At 45.2% G+C, this 22,459-nt stretch overlaps 1 protein-coding gene across 1 annotated transcript in view; it reads left to right on the top strand.

The window, feature by feature from the left end:
• The window catches only part of LOC109906210 (phosphofurin acidic cluster sorting protein 1), a gene marked incomplete in the record, with an annotated part of 76,271 nt that overhangs the window by 35,814 nt on the left and 17,998 nt on the right, over positions 1-22,459 (top strand). Inside the window, 1 exon segment of the mRNA XM_031791851.1 lies at positions 22,372-22,459. Within this exon segment, the coding sequence (XP_031647711.1) occupies positions 22,372-22,459 (88 nt within the window).

Here is a 22,459-nt window from a genome sequence, read left to right as displayed (position 1 = left end):
ATATTGTGAATCGCCCATAGATATGATTTTTAGGCCATATTGTTGTGGTTTTTATGGTGATGGTCTGTGAAGAGCACAGGAAGTGCTGGAGTGAAGGAGAAACCCATAGACACAATCACTAACACACACACACACACAGGCACATCTTTTGAGGAATTTGCCTGTGTGTGAGTCCGAACACACACACATACGCACATATGGTAAATATACATGAATACATATAATCTTTATCCCACTTTTTTACCATTCTCTCCCCTCTCCCCCTCCCCCTCTCTGACACACACTGAACCAGCTTTGGGCTTTAAAGGGAATGCACTGATTGAGAGCTAGTTCTAACGTTCAGTCAGACACACATGATGCTTTGGGAGAGAGAGAGAGACATAGCACTGCATGGCAAACAGAGTATGGGAGAGAGGAGAAGATGTGAGGAGAGGGAGTGAGAGGTACAGTCTAGGGGAGAGAATTAAGGAATGACAGCAGTGGAATGAAAAAGCCCTGACATGGAGGGAGGGAGGGAAATGAGACAGAGAGAGAAAGGGACGAGCGGGAGGGAGAGGGAGAGATTGTTGTTTTCATTGTTCATGTTGCTGTGGGTGATAAGAATTGGGGAAATTAAGAAACGTGCAGACAATGAGACCTAACGAGACATTAGGACGAGGTATGAAGCTAGCCACACACACGCTGTAGTCATAGATTGACAGCTAACACATAATGTCACGTTGTAGTCATAGATTGACAGCTAACACAGTCTGTCACGCTGTAGTCATAGATTGACAGCTAACACATAATGTCACGCTGTAGTCATAGATTGACAGCTAACACAGTCTGTCACGCTGTAGTCATAGATTGACAGCTAACACAGTCTGTTTCGCTGTAGTCATAGATTGACAGCTAATACAGTCTGTCACGGGTATACTGGACAGTATACCAAAGACCAACCACCAGCTAATTGAATGATAGTTAAATGTGAAAGTTATAACCCATGAACCGCCTGTCATGCATTGCAGTCAAAGCGATCTGCAAAAAACATAATGGTTGTAACGTTAGACAAGGCGATTAGGATGACAGAGAGGAAGATACTTTCCCAGAATGACATCAGAGACATTTTCATCACATTCTGATTTGGGGATTATTTGACTTATTTTGGCTGTGGCTGGACCTTGTAAGGATTTGATACAGACGGATGGGCAGACCGACAGACAGACAGAACAAGAACATGCATTCACTCAGCATTAAGTTTTCATAAGAGTTGTGGTCATTTTAGGGGAACTGGTGTGGCATATACAGTACAGCTGATGTAAAGGACCTCACAGGTAGTCACTGCCAGACATGGAGGGAGACAGGCGGAGGAAGGGTTGGGCAGAGACACAAGAGACAGACAGACAGTGACAATAGACAGGCAGAAATGCAGACGACCCCCAGACTGTGTACCTCCGTCAAGGCCCCCATGTTGTTGCTGAGATGACATGTGAGTTTCCCACCCTCGCCGCTGAGAGCGGCTGGAATGAGGAGACCCTTCAGGGAGCATTGCAGAACGTGCTCACGGAGACCCTCAAGGACGAGTTGGTGTCCAGGGATGAGCCTGATGGACTCTCTCGCTATCCAGATCGAAAACTGTCTCCGTGAGCGTCGGAGGGAGAGGTTAGGTAGGGTTGCTCCTTCTCCGACTGCATCCCATCCCAAGGCTCTTCCAGATCCTGAACTCATGCAGCTCCGTCCCTCTCTCTAGAGGAGAGGCAACGATGAATCAGTGCTAGCAGCTGCCTATACTGTTCCAGGTTGGTCACTTTGTCTCCATTTGTTCCCTGCGTCCAGCAAAGAGGGGTCTCGGCAGTAGTGGAGGATATACTGTAGAGCCAAATCACCTGCCCATCTTCCCCCAGACCACTGCTTGAGGCCAACCTCATGTGGCAGAGCCAGGCTTTTCCTCTGTCTGTCCTCATCGATTCTGGCGCCGATGAGAGCTTCCTGGACCAAGGTGTCATTTCCCAGTTGGGCCTCGACACTGTCCCACTCGATTCACCCCTCGATGCCAACGCTCTAAATGGACAGCTCCTTGCCCGTGTCTGTGGGGGAACCGTCCCTGTCATCCTGCGTTTCTCTGGGAATCACCAGGAAAAGATCAGTTCCGACATAATCGACTGTCCTTACTCTCCCCTGGTTCTTGGCCATCCATGGTTAAAGCTACACAACCCACAGATTGACTGGACCGCGAGAAAGGTAACCACTTGGAGTTCATTTTGTCACTCTAATTGTCTACATTCTGCCCTTTCCCTGCCTTGTCTGTGCCCCAGTTCATTGCAGAACCTCCAAACCTGTCATCACTTCCTCCCGAGTATCACGATCTAGCTCCTGTGTTCAGCAAGCATCACGCCCTGTCGCTGCCGCCTCATCGGCCGTACGACTGTGCCATTGACCTCCGGCCTGGAGCTGGGTGTTTAACCTCTCTCGCCCCGAACAAGAGGCTGGGGAGAGGTACATCCAGGATTTTCTGGCTGCAGGACTCATCAAGCCATCTTCCTCCCTGGTGGGTGCAGGGGTTTTCTTTGTGAAGAAGAAGGATGGGCCACTGAGGCCGTGCATAGACTTCCCTGGGCTGAATAATATCACAGTAATGAACAAGTACCCTTTGCCACTCATCAGCTCTGCTTTTGCCCCCCTCAATGGTGCCACGGTGTTTATCAAACTCGACCTCCGGAATGCCTACCATCTTCTTCGCATAAGAGAGGGGGACGAGTGGAAGACTGTGTTCAACACCCCACTTGGTCACTTTGAGTACTTGGTCATGCCTTTTGGTCTTACTAACACCCCTGCTGTTTTCCAGAACCTAGTCAATGATGTGCTGAGGGATGTGATTGAATGCTTCGTTTTTGTCTATTTAAATGACATCCTGATTTTTTCCCCAAGGACTCTGAGGCTCACCAGCAACACGTTGGCCAAGTTCTTCAATGATTGTTGGAGAATAAGCTTTTTTGTTAAAGCTGAAAATTGTATGTTCCATGCTGCCTCAGTGTCTTGCCTAGGTTACATTATTGCACAGGGACAGTTACGTATGGACCCCGCCAAGGTCATGGCAGCCAGTGGCCTGTGCCCTCCATCCTGAAGTAGCTACAGTGTTTCCTGGGGTTTGCACATTTTTACAGCCGTCTGGCAGCACCTCTCACCACTCCCACCTCCACTCTGTTCCACTGGACTCCTGAGGCAGAGGCAATATTCCTGGAACTCAATCGTCACTTCACCTCCGCTCCAGTCCTTACTCAGTCCGAACCAGAACTACAGTTCATCGTGAAGGTGGACGCCTCTGACACCGAAGGTCCACCCATGTGCACTCTTTACCCGTAAGCTCTCACCTGCAGAGAGGAATTTTAACATTGGAAACCGGAAACTCCTGGCAGTTAAGCTGGCTCTTGAGGAATGGTGTCACTAGCTGGAGGGCTCTGTACCCCCCTTCATCGTGTGGACTGAACTCTAGCTGGAGGCTCAGCAGAACCAGCCTGAACCCGGGTAACGGTCCTAGAAACGCTCTGTTTGTTCCAGATTGTGTTTGCTCTGATGTTCTTCAGTGGGGCCATTCTACCCACCTCACCTGTCACCTTGGTATGAACCAGAACCCCGCATTCCTGCGCCAGCGCTTTTGGTGTCCCACTATGGAGAGAGATGTGCGGGAGTTTGTCTCAGCCTGTTTGGTTTGTGCCCGGAACAAAACCTCCACTAAACCCATTTCCGGTCTGCTTCGCCCTCTTCCCATACCCAGTCGCCCCTGGTCACACATAGCTCTGGACTTCGTCACTGGCCTTCCGCCATCTAACAGGAACTTCGTCATCCTCACCATTATTGACAGGTTTCCCAAAATGGCTCACTTCATTCCCCTCTCCAAGCGCCAGTCCTCCAGGAAGACTGCGGGCCTGTTAGTATCCCATGTGTTTCATCTGCATGGCATTCCCACTGAAATCATTTCCAACAGAGGACCCCACTTTACATCCCAGGTATGGAGATACTTCTGTTCAGCTCTTGGTATCAATGTCAGGCTTTGTTATGGATATCATCCCCAGATCAACGGCCAGGCCAAACGGGCCAACCAAGAGATGGAGACTGCCCTACGCTGTGTGACTTCTGCTAACCCTTCCTCCTGGAGCTACCCTGGGTGAATATGCCCACAAAACCCTCACCAATGCCTCGTCAGGTATGTCACCCTTGGAGTGTGGTCTGAGTTACCATCCCCCCCTTGTTCCCCGCCCAGGAGGTTGAGATTGTGGTTCCCTCTGTCCAGGAACATCTGCGCCGTTGTCACCGTACCTGGAGGAAGGCCCGGGCTGCCCTTTTCCATCCTCTGACAGGACCCAGTCCCAAGCCAACCGTCGCTGGGCCTCAGCTCCAGTCTACCCCCCAGGTCAAAAGGTATGCTTCTCATCGAAGGACCTGCCATTGAAGGTGGCACCGAAGAAACTTTCCCCCCAATTCATTGGTCCCTTTGAAAATGGCCGTGTCATTAACTTCTCTACTGTGCGCCTGAAACTACCAGCCTCTCTCAGGATCCATCCTACCTTCCATGTATCCCTGATCAAATCTGTTTGCTCCAGTCCCCTGTCTCCTCCTGCAGCGGCTCCTCCACCCCCTCGGCTCATCAATGACCATCCTGCCTATACCGTCTGGCGACTTTTGGATATACGCCGTCGGGGTCGCAGCTGGCAGTACCTGGTGGACTGGGAAGGATACGGGCCTGAGGAGCACTGCTGGATGCCCGCCTTCACATCCTGGACCCCTCCCTCTTTCTATACCTCACACCCAGATAAGTGTAGAGGGGGGAGCTATTATTACATCTGCTCCTGCCACTCCCTCTACTGCTCATCCTGTGTCTCCTTGACTTGCCGCCACTCCCCCAGTACTCTCTCCCTCTCTCTGTGTGTGTGTGTGATTGTGTTGGTGGAGACAGGTGTACTGGAGTCAGAGCAGATCACCACCAGCTGCAACCTGTTCCATAATCAAGACCTCTACAAATACTCAGCTCTGCCACTTCCACGCTGCCAGATCGTAATCTCTGCTCAGTCAGTCCATGTTTCTAGCTGTTTGTTCCTGTTGTGCCTGTTTTCCTAGCCTGATGCTGTTTTCCTCTCCGCTACAGTTCCGACCGCTCTGACTCTGGTCCCTGTCTCCAGTTCCACGTCTCGTCATCCTGCTTCTCTGTCCTGGATTCCCCACTCTACTACTCCCTTGGATTCCCCTGCTTATCCTGTCCCAACCCCTCTCGCTCCAGCCTAAGCCCCCGCAAATGGTTTCCTGCAACCCACCTGAGCTTCCCCTGCCTGCACTCCATCTTCCCCCTGTATTTAAATAATAATTACTTCATCCCAGTCTCCTCGTCTGAGTCTGCTCTTGGGTTCCCTTGTTCCACTCCGCGTAACACACCGGAGTTTGGACTCAGCAGTGTGACAGTGTCTCTCATTTAGCTAATGAGAATCAGCTTTGGTCAGATCGATACTGCTTGTATTAAAAACTGCTGGATTAGTGTCCTGTTGTTCTCTCTCTTTTTCTATCCATCTCTCTGTATGTCTCTCTCTCCATATCTCTGTATGTCTATCTCTCCATCTCTCTGTATGTCTCTCTCTCCATCTCTCTGTATGCCTGTCTCTCTCTCCATATCTCTGTATGTCTTTCTCTCTCTCCATATCTCTGTATGTCTGTCTCTCTCTCTCTCCATCTCTCTGTATGTCTCTCTCTCCATCTCTCTGTATGTCTCTCTCCATCTCTCTGTATGTTTCTCTCTCCATCTCTCTGTATGCCTCTCTCTCCATCTCTCTGTATGTCTCTCTCTCCATCTCTCTGTATGCCTCTCTCTCCATCTCTCTGTATGTCTCTCTCTCCATCTCTCTGTATGTCTCTCTCTCCATCTCTCTGTATGTCTCTCTCTCCATCTCTCCGTATGCCTGTCTCTCCATCTCTCCGTATACCTGTCTCTCCATCTCTCCATATGCCTGTCTCTCTCTCCATCTCTCTGTATGTATGTCTCTCTCCATCTCTCTTTATGTATGTCTCTCTCTCTCCATCTCTCTGTATGTATGTCTCTCTCTCTCCATCTCTCTGTATGTATGTCTCTCTCTCCATCTCTCTGTATGTATGTCTCTCTCTCTCCATCTCTCTGTATGTATGTCTCTCTCTCTCCATCTCTCTGTATGTATGTCTCTCTCTCTCCATCTCTCTGTATGTATGTCTCTCTCTCTCTCCATCTCTCTGTATGTATGTCTCTCTCTCTCCATCTCTCTGTATGTCTCTCTCTCCATCTCTCTGTATGTCTCTCTCTCTATCTCTCCGTATGCCTGTCTCTCTCTCCATCTCTCTGTATGTCTCTCTCTCCATCTCTCTGTATGTCTCTCTCTCCATCTCTCTGTATGTCTGTCTCTGTATGTCTGTCTCTCTCACCAATATATGCAAATGAATATTAATACCATTTAAAAGTAGAGTTTTTTTGCATTAGATATATTTACCATATCATATGGAGACAGAAACATAAACCTTTTACCTCATCATAAGTAGACATAATTGCAAATGATTCAATTAAATTAGTTTTCTTCCAATATAAAAAAAAATACAAATTTAACTTTAACTAAATGAGTCGACTCTTCACATGGGATGATTTCACTGAACAACAAAAGAAAGGGAATATTGAATGATCCCCAATGATCCATCGCATCTCCCAAAAACGTTTTCAACATACATCTGTAAAATGATAGTCTAGAAACTAAAGCTTTGGTTGTCTTCCTCTCATGCTTCCATTTCTTCTCCCTGGACCTCCTCAATGTCCACGTCTTGAACATCAGACTCTGAGGCCTCATCTTCACTGTCACTTTCCAACCTTGTTGAGGATGGCTCGTTGTCAGGCTCAAAAAGCCTCAAATTTGCCCTGATGGCCACCAATTTTTCAATCCTTGTATTGGTCAGCCTGTTGCGTGCTTTGGTGTGTATGTTCCCAAACAAGGACCAGTTGCGCTCGGAGGCGGCTGATGTTGGTGGGATTTGGAGGATGATGGAGTCAACAGGAGAAAGAGCCTCGGATCTACAAAGTCCCTTCCACCAGATGGCTGATGAGATATGTTGGCACGACTGCCATATTGCATCTCCATCACAAAGCCCTTGCTTGAAAGTGTACTTCGCCAGACTGCCAAGAACCTTGCCCTCATCCAGGCCAAGGTGGCGAGACACAGTAGTGATGGCACCATAGGCCTTGTTGATCTCTGCACCAGACAGGATGCTCTTGCCAGCATAGTTGGGGTAGACAGAAGTCTTCACACTTTTGAATGTATTTCAGAACTGCAGTTTCCTCTGCTTGGAGCAACAGTGAAGTGGGCAGGGCTGTATGGATTTCTTCTCTTACATCTGCAGAGTCTGAACATCAGACAGGATGGCATTGTCTCCCTCAATCTGTGCAATGGCTACTGCTATATCAAATCAAATCAAATGTATTTATATAGCCCTTCGTACATCAGCTGATATCTCAAAGTGCTGTACAGAAACCCAGCCTAAAACCCCAAACAGCAAGCAATGCAGTTGTAGAAGCACTAGGTTTCAGGAGTTTCAGGCTGCTAACCACTTTCTCCCAAAATACATCATCCAGGAGGATCCTCTAATGGGGCTGTCCATATCGGCAGACTGTGATATGGCCATTTCTTGGAGAGACTCCTTCCCCTCCACGAGACTGTCAAACATGATGATAACACCACCCCAACGGGTGTTGCTGGCTAACTTCAATGTGGTGCTCTTATTCTTCTCACTTTGATTGGTGAGGTAGATTGCTGCTATAACTTGATGGCCCTTCACATACCTAGCCAGTTCATTGGCTCTCTTGTAGAGTGTATGCATTGTTTTCAGTGCCATGATGTACTTGAGGAGCAGATTCAATGCATGAGCAGCGCAGCCAACGGGTGTGATGTGAGGGTAGGACTCCTCCACTTTAGACCAAGCAGCCTTCATGTTCGCAGCATTGTCTGTCACCAGTGCAAATACCTTCTGTGGTCCAAGGTCATTGATGACTGCCTTCAGCTCATCTGCAATGTAGAGACCGATGTGTCTGTTGTCCCTTGTGTCTGTGCTCTTGTAGACAAAAGAATTGCCTTATGTGTATCCCACAAAAAAGGTTCACTGTTATAAGCTCACTTTTTTTGATTGAATTTACGCAAAATTCCCAAAATTCCTGGGCTTAACGAAATTACGGAAATTTACCGGAAGGTAAATGGAAAAAGGTGTCCGACCCTTTTCAACCCTATCCCTGTCTCTCTCTTCCTGTCTCTCTCTTCCTGTCTCTCTCTCTCTCTCTCTCTCTCTCTCTCTGGCTCTCTGTCTCTCTCTGGCTCTCTGTCTCTCTCTCTGTCTCTCCCAGTGTATCTCTTAATCTCTCCCTGTCACTCTCTCTCTCTCTCGCTCTCTCTCCCCATCTCTCTGGCACTACAGGGGCTAACAGACTCACAACCCAGTCTGGGTGCAGTCAAGTGTACATGCATACTGATTAGCACCACTGTAATTATCTGGTGTTTGTGTGCCTTTTTTTCTACGTGTGACCTTGTCTTTAGTTGATCTGCCTTCCCTTGTCTATGATGAGGCCATCAGTGTGTGATGTGTTTTTCTATTAGATGATGTGTGCCGCTGTGTGTGTTCATTTATTGCCTTGCAGCCGTCCATGTGAAGCGGACAGGAAACAGACACTATCTCTCCATATACGTCCTGCCATAATCTATGATGTGTTTTGCAGGTGTTAGACAAACATTGATAAGATCCCAATCGCCAGGGCCAGCCCATCTCCCCAGCCCGTCTGCTGCTAGGCTAACCGCTAACACTGCTGATCTCTTGATGCTCTGATAAAGGCAGCACTGCCGAATCACGTTCCTCTGTTTGGCCCGAAAATAAAAAGGTGAAATGAGGTGTCCTTTTTTTAAAGAACGTTTTTTGGAGTTTTTTTGGAGTTTCCCAATGTTTCTGGAACTTGGGATTTCATTTGAAGTCATTGTCATATATGGCAGAGCACCCAGCTATTAAAGCGTGACAGCCTCCACAGCTAATGCTACATCAGAAACATTCACTATGAGATGTGTAATGGATTATAAATGCTTTGTAGAGCATTTGTGTTTTATTGGTTGGTAAAGGGAGCTGTGAAGTGTTATGAATGCTTATAGCTGTGTTATGAATGCTTATAGCTGTGTTATGAATGCTTATAGCTGTGTCATGAATGCTTATAGCTGTGTCATGAATGCTTATAGCTGTGTCATGAATGCTTATAGCTGTGTCATGAATGCTTATAGCTGTGTTATGAATGCTTATAGCTGTGTCATGAATGCTTATAGCTGTGTTATGAATGCTTATAGCTGTGTCATGAATGCTTATAGCTGTGTCATGAATGCTTATAGCTGTGTCATGAATGCTTATAGCTGTGTTATGAATGCTTATAGCTGTGTCATGAATGCTTATAGCTGTGTTATGAATGCTTATAGCTGTGTTATGAATGCTTATAGCTGTGTCATGAATGCTTATAGCTGTGTCATGAATGCTTATAGCTGTGTCATGAATGCTTATACCTGTGTTATGAATTCTTGTAGCTGTTATGAATGCTTATAGCTGTGTTATGAAAGCTTATAGCTGTGTTATGAAAGCTTATAGCTGTGCAGGGGTCGCTTTAGAGTTCAGAAATCTGCATTTTGAAACGTAAACCATCAACAAATGTCACCTGCGTTTTATATTAAAAGTCAACAGTGTTGTTTTGCTTCAATAGAGTGATCAGTGGCATGCAATTACAGTTTTCTCTGAAAATACTTTAGTGCATTCGGAAGAAAATAGCTTAATGTTAATCAGATGACAACAGAAGCAGCTATTTGGCTGGCAGCCACACAACTAAATGAGCTTACAATGAAAAGGCTAAGTATTTTTTGCAAAACATATGCATGGCAATCATATTTTGAATGTTTATCATAGCCAGCTACATTTATTAATGTTTTGCTTGAAGTGGCATTTTACCAGAGAAAAGTAGCTCCACATCAGTCAGAGCGCTGTTTGCTGATAGAATGATGGAGAAAAGTAGCTCCACATCAGTCAGAGCGCTGTTTGCTGATAGAATGATGGAGAACAGTAGCTCCACATCAGTCAGAGCGCTGTTTGCTGATAGAATGATGGAGAACAGTAGCTCCACATCAGTCAGAGCGCTGTTTGCTGATAGAATGGCCGTTGGTGACTTCTCAGCAAGATATGTACAACCCATCGATAACTGTCTATCTTAACACAACCCAATAATAACAGTCTGCGTTGGTCCATCTTAACCCAACCCATCGATAACTGTCTATCTTAACACAACCCAATGATAACAGTCTGCGTTGGTCCATCTTAACACAACCCATCGATAACTGTCCATCTTAACACAACCCATTGATAACTGTCCATCTTAACACAACCCATTGATAACTGTCCATCTTAACACAACCCATTGATAACTGTCCATCTTAACACAACCCATTGATAACTGTCCATCTTAACACAACCCATTGATAACTGTCTGCGTTGGTCCATCTTAACACAACCCATCAATAACTGTCTATCTTAACACAACCCATTGATAACTGTCTGCGTTGGTCTCTTCTTAACCATAACATAACTGGAGCTGGTACAATTATTATATAATCGTGTAACAGACAATTATGGACAATAACCATGAACTAATAGTCGTTATAATCGTCTTAATACATATTCATTTTTAGGACAAGGGGGATTCAACTTTATAGATATCATTTACCCAATAGCAGTTTTAAATTTTTACGTGAAGTGGGTAAAGTTGATGGTCATTTTATGAGCAGAACGGCACCGTTGAGAGGAGAAGCTTCATTTCCAAACGTTTGAAGTGGTCAGAACCATTCATTTTTGAGACGGGTGTCACCAGAGCTGGGTTGTTTACATTAGGTTTGTCAGAGCTGTGTTGTTTACATTAGGTTTGTCAGAGCTGTGTTGTATACATTAGGTTTGTCAGAGCTGTGTTGTTTACATTAGGTTTGTTAGAGCTGTGTTGTTTACATTAGGTTTGTCAGAGCTGTGTTGTTTACATTAGGTTTGTCAGAGCTGTGTTGTATACATTAGGTTTGTCAGAGCTGTGTTGTATACATTAGGTTTGTCAGAGCTGTGTTGTTTACATTAGGTTTGTCAGAGCTGTGTTGTTTACATTAGGTTTGTCAGAGCTGTGTTGTTTACATTAGGTGTGTCAGAGCTGTGTTGTTTACATTAGGTTTGTCAGAGCTGTGTTGTTTACATTAGGTTTGTCAGAGCTGTGTTGTTTACATTAGGTTTGTCAGAGCTGTGTTGTTTATATTAGGTTTGTCAGAGCTGTGTTGTTTACATTAGGTTTGTCAGAGCTGTGTTGTTTACATTAGGTTTGTCAGAGCTGTGTTGTTTACATCAGGTTTGTCAGAGCTGTGTTGTTTACATTAGGTTTGTCAGAGCTGTGTTGTTTACATTAGGTTTGTCAGAGCTGTGTTGTTTACATTAGGTTTGTCAGAGCTGTGTTTACATTAGGTTTGTCAGAGCTGTGTTGTATACATTAGGTTTGTCAGAGCTATGTTGTTTACATTAGGTTTGTCAGGGCTGGGTTGTTTATATTAGGTTTGTCAGAGCTGTGTTTACATTAGGTTTGTCAGAGCTGTGTTGTTTACATTAGGTTTGTCAGAGCTGTGTTTACATTAGGTTTGTCAGAGCTGTGTTTATATTAGGTTTGTCAGAGCTGTGTTTACATTAGGTTTGTCAGAGCTGTGTTTACATTAGGTTTGTCAGAGCTGTGTTTACATTAGGTTTGTCAGAGCTGTGTTTACATTAGGTTTGTCAGAGCTGTGTTGTTTACATTAGGTTTGTCAGAGCTGTGTTTATATTAGGTTTGTCAGAGCTGTGTTGTTTATATTAGGTTTGTCAGAGCTGTGTTGTTTACATTAGGTTTGTCAGAGCTGTGTTGTTTATATTAGGTTTGTCAGAGCTGTGTTGTTTACATTAGGTTTGTCAGAGCTGTGTTGTTTACATTAGGTTTGTTAGAGCTGTGTTGTTTACATTAGGTTTGTTAGAGCTGTGTTGTTTACATTAGGTTTGGTAGAGCTGTGTTGTTTATATTAGGTTTGTCAGAGCTGTGTTTACATTAGGTTTGTCAGAGCTGTGTTTATATTAGGTTTGTTAGAGCTGTGTTGTTTACATTAGGTTTGTTAGAGCTGTGTTGTTTACATTAGGTTTGTTAGAGTTGTGTTGTTTACATTAGGTTTGTCAGAGCTGTGTTGTTTACATCAGGTTTGTCAGAGCTGTGTTGTTTACATTAGGTTTGTCAGAGCTGTGTTGTTTACATTAGGTTTGTCAGAGCTGTGTTGTTTACATTAGGTTTGCCAGAGCTGTGTGGTTTACATTGGGTTTGTCAGAGCTGTGTTGTTTACATTAGGTTTGCCAGAGCTGTGTGGTTTACATTGGGTTTGTCAGAGCTGTGTTGTTTACATTGGGTTTGTCAGAGCTGTGTTGTTTACATTAGGTTTGCCAGAGCTGTGTTGTTTACATTAGGTTTGTCAGAGCTGTGTTGTTTACATTAGGTTTGCCAGAGCTGTGTTGTTTACATTGGGTTTGTCAGAGCTGTGTTGTTTACATTAGGTTTGTTAGAGCTGTGTTGTTTACATTAGGTTTGTCAGAGCTGTGTTGTTTATATTAGGTTTGTCAGAGCTGTGTTGTTTACATTAGGTTTGTCAGAGCTGTGTTGTTTACATTAGGTTTGTTAGAGCTGTGTTGTTTACATTAGGTTTGTTAGAGCTGTGTTGTTTACATTAGGTTTGGTAGAGCTGTGTTGTTTATATTAGGTTTGTCAGAGCTGTGTTTACATTAGGTTTGTCAGAGCTGTGTTTATATTAGGTTTGTTAGAGCTGTGTTGTTTACATTAGGTTTGTTAGAGCTGTGTTGTTTACATTAGGTTTGTTAGAGTTGTGTTGTTTACATTAGGTTTGTCAGAGCTGTGTTGTTTACATCAGGTTTGTCAGAGCTGTGTTGTTTACATTAGGTTTGTCAGAGCTGTGTTGTTTACATTAGGTTTGTCAGAGCTGTGTTGTTTACATTAGGTTTGCCAGAGCTGTGTGGTTTACATTGGGTTTGTCAGAGCTGTGTTGTTTACATTAGGTTTGCCAGAGCTGTGTGGTTTACATTGGGTTTGTCAGAGCTGTGTTGTTTACATTGGGTTTGTCAGAGCTGTGTTGTTTACATTAGGTTTGCCAGAGCTGTGTGGTTTACATTGGGTTTGTCAGAGCTGTGTTGTTTACATTAGGTTTGTCAGAGCTGTGTTGTTTACATTGGGTTTGTCAGAGCTGTGTTGTTTACATTAGGTTTGTCAGAGCTGTGTTGTTTACATTAGGTGTGTCAGAGCTGTGTTGTTTACATTAGGTTTGTCAGAGCTGTGTTGTTTACATTAGGTTTGTCAGAGCTCATTTTTTTGAGATGCATTATGATGTATTTGTCACGTTCTGACCTTAGTTCTTTTGTTATGTCTTTGTTTTAGTATGGTCAGGGCGTGAGTTGGGTGGGTTGTCTATGTTAGTTTTTCTATGATTTGGTATTTCTGTGTTTGGCCTGGTATGGTTCTCAATCAGAGGCAGCTGTCAATCGTTGTCCCTGATTGAGAACCATACTTAGGTAGCCTGTTTTTCACCCTTGAGTTGTGGGTGATTGTTTTCTGTTTTGTGTCTACACCAGACAGGACTGTTTCGGTCATTCTCCTTTGTTATTTTGTTTAGTGTACTCAATATGGACACTTACCACACTGCGCATTGGTCCTCTCTTTCTCCCAACGACGAACGTTACAGTATTACACACTTTTTCAACAAAAATGACAATTATGACAATATCTGTGGCCATGTGCATGACAATTAATCGTTACCCAAAATTCCACAATCGTCACAGCACTAAACATAACGGTGACGTCTAGTCAATTCTGACACCAAACCGGGGATTTTAGTTCAGCTGAGCTTTATATTTGACGAATTCCAGAATACATGAGAACTGTACAGTTCAGTACTGGTATTAAATATGTCATGTGTTGTGTCCCTACAGGACAACACTACACTGGGTTATACTGACTGTATTAAATATGTCATGTGTTGTGTCCCTACAGGACAACACTACACTGGGTTATACTGACTGTATTAAATATGTCATGTGTTGTGTCCCTACAGGACAACACTACACTGGGTTATACTGAGTGTATTAAATATGTCATGTGTTGTGTCCCTACAGGACAACACTACACTGGGTTATACTGAGTGTATTAAATATGTCATGTGTTGTGTCCCTACAGGACAACACTACACTGGGTTATACTGACTGTATTAAATATGTCATGTGTTGTGTCCCTACAGGACAACACTACACTGGGTTATACTGACGTTGCTACTGTATTAAATAGGGGAATTGAAATAGATGTTACAGCGTGTCTTCCCAACAACAACAACAACAGCAGACATCTTCATCTCCACAGTGGTTTTCCCTTGATACATGCATTCGTTAGACTTTAACAGTTCTATTTTAAAATTGTTGTCAGTTTCCCATCAAAATGGCTCAGAACCTGGGCCATTTTTCATGTCGTTTACTGTCCTCCACCCTCCTCCTCCCTCCTCTCGTTCCATGGCTGTCACCTCACACCCATTGAAGAAGCCTTTCTGTGAAGAGTTTGTGTGTGAAAGGATGGTGGTGGCTGGGACTGATAGCTTGAATCCTGACATGGTGCCCTTTTCATTTTTCAAATCCCCCAAGAGGCTTATGGGTAGGCTCTACCCCCTTTTGGACTCCACACTGAAGGAACCAGGCAACGGTACACCAATCCCCCAGCACACGGCCAGAGGTCAGAGGTTTGAAGGAGAGTTAGTGGGTTTGAAGCCCGGACTGTAAGAATTAAACTGTGTGCTTGTCTTTCCCCCTGACTGTTGAAGACAACAGGTGTACGGATGTGTTCCAAACGGTACCATATTACCTATATATGGAGGACAGACAAAGAGGGGGGGGGGGGGCTTTCTGAAGGTCAGGCAGAATGATTGAGAACATGCACAGGAGGGAAGGTATGTGTGTGTCTTGTATGAAACGGATGACACAGCAAGGTCATGTTCCATGCTAGTCTCTGTTACCAAGGGAACCATATTGCACTTGCCCCTGAAAGCCACAATCAGGAATTTAAACCTCCTCTAATAGCCGTGTGTGTGTGTGTGTGTGTGTGTGTAATTTCACAGTTTCATCCATATTCATTCCTTTCTCTACTAAAGCCGTGAAGGAGAATTAATCTAACGGCTTTGTATTGTTCACAAGCCTCATTTCACTCCGGCACTATTTCAAATTGATCTGTGCTTCATACGTCAAAATAGGGGATTTATGTTGTTGCAGACAGATGCCTAAGACTTTAGAATACATATCAGTGAGAGAAGAGATTAGATTTATTTAGATGTACATTTAGATTAATTTTAGTATTAATTTAGCTGTACATTTAGAATGAATTTAGTGTTAACTTAGCTGTATAAAACACAGGTATTTTCTGTAGTATTTCAACAGGCAGGTGGCTAAAACTCATGGCACTCGCATGCATGTATGCACACACACACACACACACACACGGAGAGTAACATTTATGAGAACAGGGATCCTTTGTGTTTTACAAGTCAGTCTGACCCTAGTGTCAGGAGACTGGGAGGGGAGCGAGAAAGAGCGAGAGAGGCAGATGGAGAGAGAGAACCCAGAGATTGAGAGCGAGATGGAGAGTGAGAGAGAGAGAAGGGAAAGAGAGAGAGTTGATAGTTGGGGTATGCTATCAGAGAGTGATGTCTCTCTAAGGTAGAAGCCTCATATACAGACAGACAGTCGATGAGAGAGGCAGACATAGTCTCACGCTTGGAGAGAGCAGGAGAGAGCTGTCGTAGTAAAGCTTAGGCATACAGGGCCTGTATTCACAAAGCGTCTCAGAGTAGGACCGCCGATCTAGGATCAGTTATCGTTTTAAATGATAATTAGTATTATTATATGGACAGAGGGGGACCTGACCCGAGATCAGCACTCCTACTCTGAGACACTGTGAATATGGGCCTCCATACAGGAGACTTTATTATGAATTTGGCTCATGGCTGTGGACTGTCTGTAATTCAAATTGACGTGGTGGAGGTTTTTTAGTATGCTCACTTTGTAATTTCATGGACATTTTTGATGATACTCCATGTGGTTAGAGCGTTGGGCCAGAAACCGAAAGGTTGCTAGATCGAATCCCAAAGCTGACAAGGTGACAATCTGTCGTTCTGCCCCTGAACAAGGCAGACCATCATTGAAAATAGGAATATGTTCCGAACTGACTTGCCTAGTTAAATAAAGATAGAATAGAAATGTTTGGTCATAGTTCATAATGAATATTAACAGGAAGTAAGTAGGATGTTCTTGATAAACTACCTTGTCATGATTCATCCTCAATTTATTTAATAAAGGTTAAATGAATCAATAGAATGATGGAATAGCACACTGATCATCAACCCTCAGACAGTCTGGTGTTTTAATGTTCTGCATGTCTTTCTTCTGGAACCATACCTCAACTTCCTGTCCATATCAGTATTCTACTTGTCCTCAACTTCCTGTCCATATCAGTATTCTAACTGTCCTCAACTTCCTGTCCATATCAGTATTCTACTTGTCCTCAACTTCCTGTCCATATCAGTATTCTAACTGTCCTCAACTTCCTATCCATATCAGTATTCTACTTGTCCTCAACTTCCTGTCCATATCAGTATTCTAACTGTCCTCAACCTCCTGTCCATATCAGTATTCTACTTGTCCTCAACTTCCTGTCCATATCAGTATTTTACTTGTCCTCAACTTCCTGTCCATATCAGTATTCTAACTGTCCTCAACTTCCTGTCCATATCAGTATTCTACTTGTCCTCAACTTCCTGTCCATATCAGTATTCTAACTGTCCTCAACTTCCTGTCCATATCAGTATTCTAACTGTCCTCAACTTCCTGTCCATATCAGTATTCTACTTGTCCTCAACTTCCTGTCCATATCAGTATTCTACTTGTCCTCAACCTCCTGTCCATGGCAGCATTCTAACTGTCCTCAACTTCCTGTCCATGGCAGCATTCTAACTGTCCTCAACTTCCTTTCCATGGCAGCATTCTAACTGTCCTCAACTTCCTGTCCATGGCAGCATTCTAACTGTCCTCAACTTCCTGTCCATGGCAGCATTCTAACTGTCCTCAACTTCCTGTCCATGGCAGCATTCTAACTGTCCTCAACTTCCTGTCCATGGCAGCATTCTAACTGTCCTCAACTTCCTGTCCATGGCAGCATTCTAACTGTCCTCAACTTCCTGTCCATGGCAGCATTCTAACTGTCCTCAACTTCCTGTCCATGGAGGCATTCTAACTGTCCTCAACTTCCTTTCCATGGCAGCATTCTAACTGTCCTCATCTTCCTGTCCATATCAGTATTTCTAACTGTCCTCAACCTCCTGTCCATGGCAGCATTTTAACTGTCCTCAACTTCCTGTCCATGGCAGCATTCTAACTGTCCTCAACTTCCTCTCCATGGCAGCATTCTAACTCTCCTCAACTTCCTGTCCGTATCAGTATTCTATCTGTCCTCAACTTCTTGTCCATGGCAGCATTCTAACTGTCCTCAACTTCCTGTCCATATCAGTATTCTAACTGTCCTCAACTTCCTGTCCATGGCAGCATTCTAACTGTCCTCAACTTCCTGTCCATGGCAGCATTCTAACTGTCCTCAACTTCCTGTCCATTGCAGCATTCTAACTGTCCTCAACTTCCTGTCCATATCAGTATTCTAACTGTCCTCAACCTCCTGTCCATGGCAGCATTCTAACTGTCCTCAACTTCCTGTCCATGGCAGCATTCTAACTGTCCTCAACTTCCTGTCCATGGCAGCATTCTAACTGTCCTCAACTTCCTGTCCATTGCAGCATTCTAACTGTCCTCAACTTCCTGTCCATATCAGTATTCTAACTGTCCTCAACTTCCTGTCCATGGCAGCATTCTAACTGTCCTCAACTTCCTGTCCATGGCAGCATTCTAACTGTCCTCAACTTCCTGTCTATGGCAGCATTCTAACTGTCCTCAACTTCCTGTCCATATCAGTATTCTAACTGTCCTCAACTTCCTGTCCATGGCAGCATTCTAACTGTCCTCAACTTCCTGTCCATATCAGTATTCTAACTGTCCTCAACTTCCTGTCCATGGCAGCATTCTAACTGTCCTCAACTTCCTGTCCATGGCAGCATTCTAACTGTCCTCAACTTCCTGTCTATGGCAGCATTCTAACTGTCCTCAACTTCCTGTCTATGGCAGCATTCTAACTGTCCTCAACTTCCTGTCCATATCAGCATTCTAACTGTCCTCAACTTCCTGTCCATGGCAGCATTCTAACTGTCCTCAACTTCCTGTCCATATCAGTATTCTAACTGTCCTCAACTTCCTGTCCATGGCAGCATTCTAACTGTCCTCAACTTCCTGTCCATGGCAGCATTCTAACTGTCCTCAACTTCCTGTCTATGGCAGCATTCTAACTGTCCTCAACTTCCTGCCCATATCAGTATTCTAACTGTCCTCAACCTCCTGTCCATGCAGTATTCTAACTGTCCTCAACCTCCTGTCCATGGCAGTATTCTAACTGTCCTCAATCCCAACCCCGTGTTTTTATGACCAGTCCCAAATCCATCCATACTCCCCACCTCATATCCCCCATCCCCTACTTCCTATCCCCTACTCCCTATCCCCTCCTCCCTGCTTCCTATCCCCTACTCCCTTCTCCGTATACCCTACTCCCTGTCCCCTATCCTCTGTCTATCCTCTAGTCCCTACACCCTACCCCTTATTCCCTACCCCCTACTCTCTGTCCCCTATCCTCTATCTACCCCCTTCTCCCTACACCCTACCCTTTACTCCCTTCTCCCTACTCCCTATCCCCTACTCCCTATCCTCTATCTACCCCATACACCCTACCCCTTACTCCCTATCCCCTATCCTCTATCTACCCCCTTCTCCCTACACCCTCCCCTTACCTCCTATCCCCTACTCCCTATCCCCTACTCCATACATCCTACTCCCATCACCCTACCCTCTACACCCTAGTTGTACTAGATCTGAATGGTTGGGATCATTTCCACCTATCAGAGGGCAGATTGTAGCTCGTATTACCATGTACTTATCCAGTCCTAATTATAGCTGGCTTATATTTATCTGACTGACCCTTTCAAACCTACACAAAGTGACTAGAGGGTTGGGGTATGGCTCCACTAACTGGTTCTTTGGACAATCATTACCCTGATGTGTCCAGGCCACATTATCCCTGATGTCTGTCTGCCTGTCTCTGTCTGTTTTTGTCTCTGTCAGTCTCTTTATGTCTGTTTGCCTGTCTCTGTCTGTCTGCCTGTCTCTTTCTGTCTGTCTGCCTGTCTCTGTATGTCTGCCTCTGTCTCTGTCTGTCTCTTTCTGTCTGTTTGCCTGTCTCTGTATGTCTGCCTCTGTCTCTGTCTGTCTCTTTCTGTCTGTTTGCCTGTCTCTGTCTGTCTGCCTGTCTCTTTCTGTCTGTCTGCCTGTCTCTGTATGTCTGTCTGCCTGTCTCTGTATGTCTGTCTGCCTGTCTCTGTATGTCTGTCTGCCTGTCTCTGTATGTCTGTCTGCCCGTCTCTGTCTAGTTTGTCTGTCTGTCTGTCTCTGTCTAGTTTGTCTGTCGGTCTGTCTGTCTGTGTGTCCTCTCTCTTTCCATCTCTCTGTCCTGGCAAATGTTTGGTTTACGTTATGCCTCTGAGGCCCCAGAGGTAAATAATTCAACACACTGACCTTCTGGTTGGACTGTTCTGTTGTTGGGAGGAGGAGGGGTGGGGGAGCAGCCAGGTGAGGGGAGGGGGGCTGAGGGTAAGATGGGAGGGGAGGGGGGCTAAGTGGGTGTGAGTGGGGAGGGTGGGTAGGGAGGACTGAGTGTGAGTGGGGAGGGTGAGGACTGAGTGTGAGTGGGGAGGGTGAGGACTGACTGTGAGTGGGGAGGGTGAGGACTGAGTGTGAGTGGGGAGGGTGAGGACTGAGTGTGAGTGGGGAGGGTGAGGACTGAGTGTGAGTGGGGAGGGTGAGGTACTGAGTGTGAGTGGGGAGGGTGAGGACTTGAGTGTTGAGTGGGGAGGGTGAGGACTGAGTGTGAGTGGGGAGGGTGAGGACTGAGTGTGAGTGGGGAGGGTGAGGACTCAGTGTGAGTGGGGAGGGTGAGGACTGAGTGTGAGTGGGGAGGGTGAGGACTGAGTGTGAGTGGGGAGGGTGAGGACTGAGTGTGAGTGCGGAGGGTGAGGACTGAGTGTGAGTGGGGAGGGTGAGGACTGAGTTGTGAGTGGGGGTAGGGTGAGGACTGAGTGTGAGTGGGGAGGGTGAGGACTGAGTGTGAGTGGGGAGGGTGAGGACTGAGTGTGAGTGGGGAGGGTGAGGACTGAGTGTAAGTGGGGAGGGTGAGGACTGAGTGTGAGTGGGGAGGGTGAGGACTCAGTGTGAGTGGGGAGGGTGAGGACTGAGTGAGTAGGGAGGGTGAGGACTGAGTGTGAGTGGGGAGGGTGAGGACTGAGTGTGAGTGGGGAGGGTGAGGACTCAGTGTGAGTGGGGAGGGTGAGGACTGAGTGAGTAGGGAGGGTGAGGACTGAGTGTGAGTGGGGAGGGTGAGGGCTGAGTGTGAGTGGGGAGGGTGAGGACTCAGTGTGAGTGGGGAGGGTGAGGACTGAGTGTGTAGGGAGGGCTGAGGGGGAGTGGGTGAGGTCTAGCCTCCATTTACAGTCTTTCCTGTAATATTTTGGAAACAATAAGCCCGGTATTGTCAGACATGCTGTCGTTGTGATGGGTTTGTTTGCCGGGTTTCTGGAAGCATCCTGATCAGCTGCAGTGCGTATCTTTGAGGTGTTGACTTACCTTTCTGAGTTTTTGTTCAGCTGTGTCTTTAATAGCAGTTGGAAAAGCTAATGAAAGGTCCCTTCCTTCTCTGTAAAAATGGAGTAGTCAGTGACAGTGTATCCTATACCATAATGGTACATCTGACGTGATGTAATGGGGTTTTCTGTCAGTGACAGTGTATCCTATACCATAATGGTACATCTGATGTGATGTAATGGGGTTTTCTGTCAGTGACAGTGTACCCTATACCATAATGGTACATCTGATGTGATGTAATGGGGTTTTCTGTCAGTGACAGTGTATCCTATACCATAATGGTACATCTGACGTGATGTAATGGGGTTTTCTGTCAGTGACAGTGTATCCTATACCATAATGGTACATCTGACGTGATGTAATGGGGTTTTCTGTCAGTGACAGTGTAGCCTATACCATAATGGTACATCTGATGTGATGTAATGGGGTTTTCTGTCAGTGACAGTGTATACTATACCATAATGGTACATCTGACGTGATGTAATGGGGTTTTCTGTCAGTGACAGTGTATACTATACCATAATGGTACATCTGACGTGATGTAATGGGGTTTTCTGTCAGTGACAGTGTATCCTATACCATAATGGTACATCTGACGTGATGTAATGGGGTTTTCTGTCAGTGACAGTGTATACTATACCATAATGGTACATCTGATGTGATGTAATGGGGTTTTCTGTCAGTGACAGTGTATACTATACCATAATGGTACATCTGACGTGATGTAATGGGGTTTTCTGTCAGTGACAGCGTATCCTATACCATAATGGTACATCTGACGTGATGTAATGGGGTTTTCTGTCAGTGACAGTGTATCCTATACCATAATGGTACATCTGATGTGATGTAATGGGGTTTTCTGTCAGTGACAGTGTATCCTATACCATAATGGTACATCTGACGTGATGTAATGGGGTTTTCTGTCAGTGACAGTGTATCCTATACCATAATGGTACATCTGACGTGATGTAATGGGGTTTTCTGTCAGTGACAGTGTATCCTATAACATAATGGTACATCTGATGTGATGTAATGGGGTTTTCTGTCAGTGACAGTGTATCCTATACCATAATGGTACATCTGATGTGATGTAATGGGGTTTTCTGTCAGTGACAGTGTATCCTATACCATAATGGTACATCTGATGTGATGTAATGGGGTTTTCTGTCAGTGACAGTGTAACCTATACCATAATGGTACATCTGATGTGATGTAATGGGGTTTTCTGTCAGTGACAGTGTGTTCTGTACCATGAATTAACCTAGAATGTTGTTTGTACCTGTGTCTCCCTCCTGTCTTCTCGGGGACGTGTTCGGTACCATATTGTTTAAGTGGTTAATCTAACGTTCCTATAATGTTGTTTGTACATGTTTCTCAGTGTTTCCTTCCTGTGTTCTCCAGGCTGTTCAACCTGACGCTGAAGAAGCTGATCATGTTGAAGGAGCTTGATAAAGACCTCACCTCCGTGGTCATCGCTGTCAAACTACAA

The sequence above is a fragment of the Oncorhynchus kisutch genome, linkage group LG16, assembly GCF_002021735.2.
Source record: "Oncorhynchus kisutch isolate 150728-3 linkage group LG16, Okis_V2, whole genome shotgun sequence".
Classification (NCBI taxonomy): Eukaryota; Metazoa; Chordata; class Actinopteri; order Salmoniformes; family Salmonidae; genus Oncorhynchus; species Oncorhynchus kisutch.
The sequence above is the reverse complement of the archived record's forward strand: the minus strand, read 5'-3'. Positions and strand labels throughout refer to the sequence as shown.